Source organism: Lacerta agilis, chromosome 2 (genome assembly GCF_009819535.1).
Source record: "Lacerta agilis isolate rLacAgi1 chromosome 2, rLacAgi1.pri, whole genome shotgun sequence".
NCBI lineage: Eukaryota > Metazoa > Chordata > Lepidosauria > Squamata > Lacertidae > Lacerta > Lacerta agilis.
Window position 1 is genome coordinate 81,656,004 of NC_046313.1, and position 11,720 is coordinate 81,667,723.

Sequence of the window (11,720 nt, forward strand, 5' to 3'; positions counted from 1 at the left end):
TCAAGGGGTGTGTGTGTGTGTGTCACACGGAACTGTCAGTACTGTGTTCAGACTACCAGTGGCATGTGATCACATATATTAGGCCTAAATGCTTTCACTGACAGGACAAGGTAAAGTGGTACCTCTGGTTACGAATGGAATCCGTTCCGGAGGTCCGTTCGTAACTGGAGGTGCCATTAGTGAAAGTGTGCCTTCCACTGTGCGTGCGCTTCTGGCGCACAATTTTCACTCACATTCCAGGGCAAAGTTCACAACTGGGAGCAGCTACGTCTGGGTTACCGGAGCTCGTAACCCACAGCGTGTGCAACCAGAGGTACCATTGTATTGTAAATCCCTCTTGAGTGACTCACACCAACCTCCTTTCTTACTCCTACCCTGATTGCTACCACAGGCTGTGAGTCACGGGAGGAGAGCTGCATGAGGTACTAGAATTTCAGGAAGGAACTATGAAATTATGCAAATACTCCATCTATAGGTAGTATGTTTACCCCAGGATCATTACTAGAAGCATGGAATTAAATGGTGTCAAGTCACCACTATTAAGCACCCAGCTCTTTGCTCATAACATGAGCAGAATATTAATCTGAAGATGGCGCCAGGGTGGAAAAACATTTGTGTGGCATTTGACAGTTCCATGTCATGACAACCACAGCTTCTGCCTGGGAAGGGGGTGGGGCGTGTAAGAAACCTCTTTAAGCACTCATTCATGTAATGAATTAATGACACACAGCCAAACCAGATCTAATGAAATAAACTCTTTATTGCTGCACACATGCTTATATATTAAGCTTTTAAATATATTATTATATTGCCATTCTGAAAAGCTTTACATTCTCTTTATTTTTAAGAAGTAGCAGAGGGCAGAACCAATGTAAACAAAGGAAACAAATTACATTTAAATTGTCTTGCAATATAACTACAACCAATAGCCAAGAAAAACAAGTTCAATAAATATTAGAAATCCATTAATTTCATTTTTTTTTATTTAAATAGGCTATTTTTCACTTGTAAGTGTGGCTCCTAGTATCTGTTTCCTCTTGCAAAGGGCAAGAATCTAAATACTACCAGACAGTTAGTTGGGAGTGATGGGACAATTCACCAAGGAGCTGAACTCAGAAATGCAGCTACAAAACTCATTCAGACTGGCAATCCATTCTTAATTTCTCCAGCATATTTAACAGTCTGGGCAAACCTTTGTTACTAGGCAAGAAAACAAAGGCCACCCTGACACTCTTTCACTGGCTCTACAATTAAAAGAAAGAGTCGGAAGTCATTTCACCGGAAGCACCCAGGTGCCATGCTTCTTGACAATTAACTAATTATATTTCATATTTACTTTACCAGACCCTTGAAAGAAGAAATATTTGTGTGCCTTTAAAAAAAAAGCTTTCTGTGCTTCTGGTTTGTTTTTGCCCCAATAATTCAGTACTGTATTGGCATAAACTCTAAAAGGTTAAACCTCATTTGTTTGCTAAATTCAGCAGATAGCCAACTGAATCCTTTTTCATGATAACAGGAAGACTACGGAACAGAATGAAATCAGCAGCTCAATAATAAAGTTGTGTCCCTTTCAATATGATGCCCTTTTATTCTGTGAGGTGCCCTTCCAAGTTGTTGCCATAACATGACAGAGAGAAATTAAGCCTAGCCAATCCAGGTCCCAAACACTCCAGCATCAAACTTAACTTCTGTGCCTACTTTTGGTAAAAAGTAGGGAAAATAATATCTTGGCCAGGTTTTTAGTTTGCTGCCCCTGCATAACAGAACTGTTCCACATGATTTTGAACAAGTACCATTCTTTTAAGAGATTCTTTCCTTGGCACAAAATCAGGAGTCAGAAGTGTCAAAATTCTACATCAAGTTAGTTTCATTTGTCAAATACTGCATGGACCCTTACTGTAGATTTGTGACGGCTCAAAGGGGACTTGTTTAGAGACTGGGATGGCTGTGTATTCCGAAGCAGAGACTGAAATAAGTCAGAGTTTAAGTGCCTCATTTAAGAGCCTGCAAGGGAATAACATCACATGAATATGGATGATATATATGCCTTGAGACAGAGCCAAGAACACCAAAAACTCAGTCCTGCTACTGTACCTCTCTGGGGACATGAACTACAGGTGTAGAATCTGGGACACCCCCATCCTACCATTTCCTATTCTATCACAAAACATTTAAGGGAAGATGAATCTCCAGTGTGGCAGGCAGTAACTTCTGGTAAGCCCTGACTCTGCTTACATGGTTATATGATGTCATCTATCTTGCTCAAGTCAAGAAACCAGAAAGGAAAATGGGAAAAGACCCAATGTAAGTTTCTCACTTCACACCAGTCAATGGAAAGTGAAAAAAAAAGTTCTTGACCTCACTTTGATTGTGAATACTTATCAGTGGAAAGCTGAAGGCCCAGTATTACATCAGCCAGAGCAACTGCATCTACTAATGCAATTGTATTCATGCTGAATAGTATTTGTATATATAATTATCATCCTCACATAGCCAAGATAATCCAAAGTGGGCCTCCTTGTCATATTTATATTTATACAGCACATAATTCTTAAGGTTATGTGGTACAGAGCCACTGCATTATGTTAGCTAGGAAAGTTTCCATGTTAGGCAACACACCCCTTTCCCCACCTCCTCCCAAAATGTTCTCCAATTGCCAAAGTCTCAAAGTAGCGTTTACTAGGAAGATTTTAAGAGGAGTTTGTGTTAAAAAACCTACTAACTTGTGGCAGCCTTAAAGGGCATGCCTTGATAAGCTTTGTTATAAGCAGATGTTTCACTCAATTCATTAGTTTAGTGATGATGGGATGAGCACTATGCAAGCCCAGATTGTAGCTGCCTCCAACTCCTGCTATTTCTAAAGGGAGGGGCAGGGGGAGAGGACACACTACACACACTCGAGTAGTGGTGAAACACTGCTTTTCTTGTCTGTACACCAACATGCATATACCAGAATAATGTGATTCACAGACCCTAATTTTGCAACGTGTTGATCACGCTATTTGGATCTATGCCAATATGATGTCAAGTGCGTTGGCACTGGGTGGTCAGGGGGTGGAGATGGTTGCATGACAGTTCTACCCCACCCCACCCCATACCACTACCTGAATAGGGCAATAATTTATGCTTCCGTGAGAAGGGGGGAAATGCTGCATGCCACACATACACTCACATACTCCAAACCAGGATTTGAAGACTTTGCGAACCACCTGAACTAAACTTCCAAGCCCAACAATATCTATAAAATGTCACAACTATGCTTGAAGTAGAACAGACACATGACTAAAGTTCCTGCTAAATGTCAACATTTGAGCATCCTCTACAAAAGTAACATGTAAAGAGTAGGTGGCCAAGTGTGTTTGCACTCGAGACAAAAGTCAAGCCACGCAATTTCGTAAAGTACTACTGTATTCCAGTAAGTACTGCAGAAATGGGGAATAAAAAACAGATGGGACACCTGAATTGAACAGGAGCTTGCTGAATAATAAGGCATCTGGGTTAGAAAGCCAAGGTTCTGCTCTGACCCCACTGTGCAAATCTGGAAGATAAGGCTGCAGGATGAATAAACACAGCCATTTCTGCAAGGCAAGCAGCAGGCAAATGCAGATGTTACTGCACAAGCACAACACTCCTGTAGCCCTGTAGAAGTAAAAGTGCCTATCTCCCTAATTATCCTATAAAATATGGATCATGAAAGGCAGTCTGATTCATTCCTTAACCAGCAACTGCCTTGAATTTAATCTGCTTGCAGGAAGGTGTTGTGTGCCAATGTTCTTGCAGGCTGCACCAATTTTCACTAGGCATCGCTGGCCTGCAACATCTGGCAGCCTCACAATATGCCAATTAATACATTCATTAAATTTGGTTTGCAGATCACCCGTCAGCACTATCATGTACAAGCAACAATGTTTTCAAATCTGAGCTGCTTCCGGGGACCTGGTTCTCAGGAGAAGAAAGGTAGATCAGTATGCAATTGTCAGAATGTTAAGTTAGAAACTGAAATTATGCATAAAAGGGGGAAGCAGCTACAAAACCCAGGGAACGATGGGAGGGAACTCTGAGCTGATCTACTGTGAAGTCACACAGGGTGATGTCCCAGATTAGCATTCAAGTCCTATGCTGGCCAGAAGATTATCCAGAGCTTCCAATTTCTGATTGGCTTCTTCAATTGCACTGTATGTTTGCACGTTGCTGGTTATGTGGAAACGGATGTCGTCAACAAGAGGGATTGAGTCTGTCTCCTGCCGTTCTTCAACTGCCTCAGCATTCTCCTTCACTGCCACAGCAAACTCCTCAAACTCCACTAGCTGGATTGGAAAGAGAAGCGGTGAAGGAAATTGGCAGACTGATAAGCACATTAGATTCCCCAGCATAATGATGTCATTTGGAATTTTAAACAGCGGTAGTAGTACAGAAGAAATTCTGATTCAGTGTGTACAATTATGCATCATATGGACATGAGTCACCAAAAAAAAAAAAAAAAGATTCACACTGAAAGTATAATATTAAATTTCAGAATAGCAGGAAGAAGAATCACTCTATTGTAACACCACACAAAAGAGACCACCTTTTCCATAAGGAGGCCTAATTCAGTTCAATATTTTGATGAAGAACTGGCAAGCAAGAAAAGCATCTCTCTTAAAAAAATGCAGACCTAGGTGTGGGATGCAACTTTGCCATTAAAAAATGGCAGTACAATTATCTGAAACCTAAAAACAAAACAAAAACATGTTTACTACGTAAAGGCTTTCTGTTCGGAACCAGCCATCCCTCTTGCTCCCTCCATCCCATCATTTACTGAACATTTACTGATCATTTAACCTCAGAAACAAAAAGTTACCCAACACAAGGTCACTCTAGAACTGGTGTTTTAGCCATTACATAGCACCCACTTAATCTAAGCAAGCTTAGTCAACTTATTCACTAGCTGTCCCAACCCCAACGCCTTTGTGTGCTCAGACATTTAACAAAGCTTCTCATACCCTGTAAAGCAGGAACAGGGATTTGTAACAATTTTTCACAGAAGCAAAAAAGGCTGATGACGTAGGATACTCACCAAAGGCTACAAAAAGCATGGTTCCACAGGCCTATGCCTCTATATTCCAATATAAATTCTTCATCTAAAAAAATTATTGGTACTAGCACAGCGAAGGTGCAGGAAAAACAGAATCCTTCTTAACAGCGGTGCAGTTAAATTGCAAGTCCTGATTTTTGTTTGGCTAACAAAGGGCTCCCCACTAAGAACCACTTCCTGCTTGTTTTCACTGGGAAAAAATGGGAGAGGAACTTTTGTATAAGAGGATCTGTTAAGAAATCATTTTCTTCAATGTGCTTTCACAGTCAAGAAAGAATTTCACATCTTTCTCAAAGCCTGTTAAGAATGTTGCAACTTGTGTGGGTGTGTGAATTAGAGCCATTAAAAAAAATAATCAGTGAATTGCCCAGGCTCCCAAATGCCCAGCAGAGGCAGGACTGAACCTGTGTTCATGGGACTGTAGTATGGGACTGTCAATACTACAACTGGTCAAGCAGGAGAGGAGATGGAAAGAAGGCAGCACTCTTGCTCTTCTCCTGGGGTAAACATTGGCATAAATGCATGTTATTACTGTCCAGTTAAAGCACAATTTAGATTTCTGCACCAATTTAGTTGGGAGATATTTCAAATAATCCTTGCCTAAGCATTTCTTGGGGAGACGGCATGATATAATATGGGATTAAAGTAGCAGGATGTATGTACTCTGCACATAACTGAGGTCTGCATGTAGCAGTTAATGCTTAAGGTACAACCTGGTGGGGTTGTGGGACAAACTGATCTTTGTAACCAAGATTCAGTACAAGAAGATATGGCTTGTACTATTAGGCCAATGCTCCTCCATGGAAACTTACAGTAAAGTCATTTAACAGTAAAGCAAAGAAGAAATAGACTGAATCTGCTACAGTTGATACCTATCAACAGAAAGTTGATATGTATGAGAACTTTCTCTAAAATGCAAACCGTGCCACCATATTTTAGGACTACTTAGGATACTGAGCTCTTTCGTGTGTTACGTCTGCACCTGAAAATCCTCATATTTCAAATAAACTAACCAAGCAACTAGTTCAGGCAAGCAGATGATCCACAGTCCTCCACATAAACAGCCCTTGCTGTTCTACAGGCACTCTCTTCTACAGAGAACATGATGCCTTGTTTTTAAGAAATGTGGGCAACTATACATACATCAGTCTTAAAAGGCCTTGAGAGAGATGAACACTGGTTACTTGTTGGCTGCTGCATACAACCCATCCCTAGGGAAAACTCCCCTCCTTACCTTCTCAATGATCTTTGCCATGTACTCCGTGCACTGGTCCTCCAGCCGGGTCAGCTGGAAGAGTTTTGCGATCTTCCAGATGCTGACAACACTTTCCTCATCGAGAACCTGGGCCAAAGTCCTCCCACAAAGACGCTTCAACCCAGGTAACAGGTACATGTCTGCGACGCAAAGCACTTCGTAGGCATTATCAGGAGACAGCTGCCGTGACAAAAGGGCATCCATCAAAATGGGCTCGGTATCAAAACTAAAACCCTACCTGGAAATCACATCTGACTGCAACAGTGACACTCATTTATATGATTAAATGCAATTTATTTATATTCTGCCTGAAGACTTGAAGTTCATAACTAGTTTAAAAGTCTAGGCGCAAGCACAACCAAATCAAATACTCACAGACAAGACTTAGCTTTGCCAGCTCAAACCCATACCAGTGAAAATATTTTACAACACCACTTCTGAAAAATTCTCAGGCCTGGATAAATCTTCAGTTTCAGGTCAGTCACCAAGTGCAGCACCGTCTGGATATCATATGATATATCCTGACAATGCACAGAAGTCATCACTAAGATGCTCTAAGATACCTTGGGTATCTAAATATTTCTTATTTTCACAATAATTCATTTTGGTATACTTGCTTTTTTTAATGGATCTTTTCAGTAAGCACCCGTATAAATATAGGTTTTTAAATTATCATCATCATCATTTTGCGCCCCCTTGCCTTGGCAGGGGAACAGGGGAACCACCTGCATTAAATCCAGTGCTGGGTCATCTTTAGTAATTATTTCCACAAATGCCTGTGTGTGCCTTATGTTGGGATGTGCCATTCACAGAGCTTTTGCTGAAGGAGTATTTTGTGAGCTGGATGCAGCAGGAATCCTTTACCACTACACCACACCACTCGGATCATTTCTGAAAGTTGTACAGATGCACCATACCAACAGAGTCTTTAGACATGCATGCTTCCAGCAGGATCATTTTTTAAAAGTGCTCTCAAATTGGACCACTGCTTGTTTTGCTTAAAGATCAAAGGCAAGTGACTTAAGAGACCTTGTTCATATGCTTCACAAAGCCAGTTAACTATGGTTTAATGCCTGTAAGTTCCTATTTCACTGCTCTTGGCCACACCATACTGGAAGCAACAAACCACAAGTCTTGGGCTTGTTGTCGTGTCAGTAGAACCTGAGCTCATGATTTGTTTTGAGGAAACATGTGGACACAGCCAGTGTGCAATGGTGCAATAGATAATACTCCTCTCCTCCATCCTCCATTAGCTCCTTGGCCCCTGCAAGCTGCTAAGCCCCATGCCACGTACACCGATCACCCTCTTTCAAAAAATTTAGGCCCAGGCAATTTTTCTTAATATTTACTGCAAGTTCACTGCTATGGTTTGAATTGCCTGGCTTTGACATTTCTTCCCCCCAGACACTTTAAGCCACTCATCCAAGCACAAGGCAGTCCCGAAACATAACACCAAGACAAATCTGACTTTGCCATTCCTCTTTGCCTCGTCAGTTCAAATCCTTGATGTTCATTTAATTGGGAGCATGTGTCAGCAACATGAGATTCTTTAACTACAGGGGATTGGACTAGATGACCCCCAGGGTCCCTTCCAGCTTTACAATTCTAAAATTCCATGATTCTAGGAGTGCCATTGCAAGTAGTTTTGCTGCTGTTTGAAAGTGAAAGCAGCAATGCTCTAGTGGATTCTCTGCAAAGATTTGCTGGACTTTAGTTACATAGAACTGAAGAAACTAAAGAGACAAGGCATGTACTTTTGTAAGCCAAGAAAATCTTTAGAAAAAAAGAACTGAAGAAACTAAACTAAATTATTCTTCTTTGTAAAGAACACTACAGTAAACTGGCACAGCACAGTTAACTGGCCATTACAGCCAAGAGCCTTGCTATTTCCACTGCCATACACAAATATGGAAACTCATTATGTTATGTCAATGCTAACCCAGGGCATTCTGCTGCCTGAAGAACAGCTTAAACACTTCTTTCTTTCTGCATCCTTCAGACACCAAACTATGGCCTCATCTCTTCTCTACCACTACCACCTATAGTGTGTTGCTTCACTCTGCTTAAAAGCAGAGCCAGCCCCAATTGTTGTAGGTATTATGAAGTCTGGTGTTAACAAGCTAAACATTGTACCGGGCTCAGAGGGGAAGATCTCCCTATTTGTTTCTTCAAAAAGGTGTTTGGAGAAAATCATGAATGTCTGATACACAGGTCTATTGCTTTTGCCCATTTTACTGCTATTCCAAGGATAAAGAGTTTGCATTGTTCAGGTCCCCCCTCAGTCACAGCATTTTCAAACTTCTTCACATGGCAAACATTTACCAGAGATGTGTCTTTAAAAAAAAAAAAAAAGAAATAACTGATTTAGGAGGAAGAGGAGGACTAAAACCAAAGTCAGAGGGAAGTGAACCTAAGGAGAGTACAGATGTACAGGCCACATTTTAGGTGTACCTAAAATGGTGTACACATAACTTGTGTACCTTTTAAAAAAAGAATTGTTTCAAGGTGGCCAACCATGAAACAAAAACATCAACAGATGGCACAAAACGAAGAGCCACTGAAAACAAAGACATGCCGGGGGAAGCAGATAGCATAAAAAGGAAAGGCAGGTGTCATTAAATGCCTAACAGAGCAAGAAAGGCTTAAGAGATAATAGCAAAAAGTGCCAGAAACAAATCAAGAGGTAATCCTAGAATGTGTGTGTCACCCCTGACAAAGCAATCTCTCTCCAGCCACCTAACCTCAGAAGGCAGGGAGCAGCCAGGAAAGGGTCTCAGACAGGCAAGGAAATTCACTGCTGGGCGAGTTCATGTGGAGAATGTTGCTTCAGATGCCCCAGTCCCAGGTTGTGCTGAACTTTATAGGTAAAAATGAGCCCAGTAACCAAGGAAGAGGCAATACAGCTCTTTCGGCAGTGGCATAAAATGCTCATGACACCCTGTCCCTCGTTATTACTATTCACACTTCTATCATACCCTTTTTACAAGGAGCAGATGTAACACCAGTTTTTAAACCAGCAGAAGTTTCTGGACATTTTTGGAGGGCATTCCCATGAACACTAGCCTGGGCATTACTGTGGGAAAATACAGAAACAAAAAGAGATCCCACTTCTAAGTGGAGTATATAGGGAGACAGATTCATACCTCTGAGCAGTGAATCTACAGTAGTGAATATGTGAGACTGGTCTGGATGGGCTTGCATGTCCCTGGAAGGAGCAATTCTTTACGTTGGGTCTACACCTGGATCACCTAGAGGTCCAGGTGCCTCGGTGGCTAGGGGTGTTGGTTTGCCAGCTGTTTCTCACTGGTTTGCCAGCTACAGCCAACTTTCGTGACAGAGATGTTGGCCACTGTACTCCATGCTCTGGTAACTTCCAGACTGGATTATTGCACTCTACAAGCAGCTGCCCTTGAAGACCACTTGGAAACTTCAGCTAGCCCAAGTGCGTCAGCCACATCACTGGCTAGGGTCGCATTTGGAACTTGTAGAACCCTGTCTTAAAACAGCTGCATTAGTTGCCACTTCATTTTCAGGCCAAAATCAAGGTGCTCATGTCAGTGTTTAAACCCCCAAATGTCTTAGGCCCCAAATATCAGAAATGCCACCTCCTTTCCTACAAACTCTCTTGGGCCCTCTTGGTCGTTCCACTGCCTTCAGAAGTTCAGAAGGGGTGGGGAACTGGAGAGGGCATTCTCTGTGTCAGCCGCTAAATTGTGGAATACCCGCCTCACAGTGGTGTTTCTGGTGCCCTCGCTATGCAGTTTTCATCATATGCTGATGAAGATGCACCTCTGACCTTTGACACTTGATATATGTATTTGTAGGACCCATCCTATTTGCTTTAAACTGTTTTTAGTATTTTGTTTTAAACTGTTGTGACCTGCCCTGGGACGTTATGGTGAAGGGGAAGTAATTAATAAAAATAACATCTGAAACGCAAAGAAGTTCCGTAGTAATCCATACCCAAATTTTGGAATTACTCAAGAACAGGAACGCTTGTGCTAAGTGTCATGATTTTTAAAAGAAACTTCCCTAGCAAGGGACTGTGTGTGTGTGTGTGTGCGTGTGTCAAGAAGAAGATAATTGTTTCAAGAGTTCCTTAGCTAACTAAAAGAAAACAAGGACAGATGGCTTGGTTGGCAGCTTTGCTTCTTGCCCTGCAGGACAACAGATCAAGGGGGGGGGGGGGGAAGAGATTCATGGTCTCAGAGAGTATTCTGCACAGCAAAGTATGCTTTCACTACATTCTATCCTTTAGCATCTCGTTTCCCTACAGTGTGAAATGCCTTCCAGATGCAATGAGATTTAGGGGTAAGACTCTGACAACAACTAGCTGAAACTAGCTCTCAGTTTCTCCCCCCCACCCACCCAAGTGCAACATGTAAGTATTCTAAGGCAGGAGTGGGGAACCTATAGCCTTCAGTCACACTCCCACAAGTCCCAGCCAGCACAACCAATGGGGTCCAGAAACATCTGGTCCCCCAGCCCTGCTCTCTAAATGAACAGCACACAAAACAAAGCAAATGGCAGCTCTGAGAGAGTCAGCCAATGTATAATTCTGCTGGAGGAGAGGGAAAGCTGCAGCTATTTTTCAGTTCTGAAAGTGCTCTTGCTTTCCAGTTTGCTGCGTTTCTGAGCTCAGAGCAGTGAGCTGGAGCTTGCTCACTGCATGACAGGGATTCAATTTCCTTGGGAATGAGATTACCACCTCCCACTTCACCTGTCAGTCCTGTAGATGACGGGAGACTGCAGCCAAAATGCATATGCACTTCTCAGGATATTAACAAGACATTTGACAAGCCTTTCTTTCAGTGATGGCTTCATCCCCCAAACCATTCTTGCTGAGTGTTGCTGCTGCCGTGTTCATTTTCCCACAGATTTGCCACTAACTTGCTTAGACAGCACTACAACAGACTGCTGATGTTGACAGCGGCAACACTTTTGCTCCACAGTGACCAAAAATTCTGTGTCAACTTTTGGTCGACAGGCAAATGCCTGTAACCATTTTGACAGCATGGACACCACCCTGAAGTTTTGCATCTCCTACATTTGCAGACCCTCTGGTTACTCAAAACACAACACACACTCAACAATTCCTTAAACACCCTATGCCAAGTCCTGTGCAACAAATGCAGGATTTACACACTCCAGTATTCAATCTAGATTAGGACTTCTGGGAAAAGTGCAACCACGCCTTTTGTTCTGAATGAGACAAGCAGCAGTACAAACAGGAGAAAACAGTGCATCTCTAGCCAATTCACTGTGTATTGGCACTGCCCCCTAGTGGCAGATTGACCGCCCTGTCACAGCATTCCTCAGATGAGTGAGTGCTCCCAGTTGGCATCAGAAAAAATGTACCACATGCCAGTCAGTATGAGAGACATGTTGACT

At 42.3% G+C, this 11,720-nt stretch overlaps 1 protein-coding gene across 1 annotated transcript in view; it reads right to left on the reverse strand.

The window, feature by feature from the left end:
- Nucleotides 1–740: 740 nt before the first annotated feature.
- Nucleotides 741–11,720, reverse strand: part of ABTB1 (ankyrin repeat and BTB domain containing 1) — a 36,639-nt gene continuing 25,659 nt past the window's right edge. Inside the window, exons 11-12 of the mRNA XM_033141055.1 lie at nt 6,309–6,509; nt 741–4,307 (exon numbers count right to left, since the gene is read on the reverse strand). Of these exons, the coding sequence (XP_032996946.1) occupies nt 4,101–4,307; nt 6,309–6,509 (408 nt within the window). The 3' untranslated portion in view covers nt 741–4,100. The remainder of the gene's footprint in view (nt 4,308–6,308; nt 6,510–11,720) is intronic.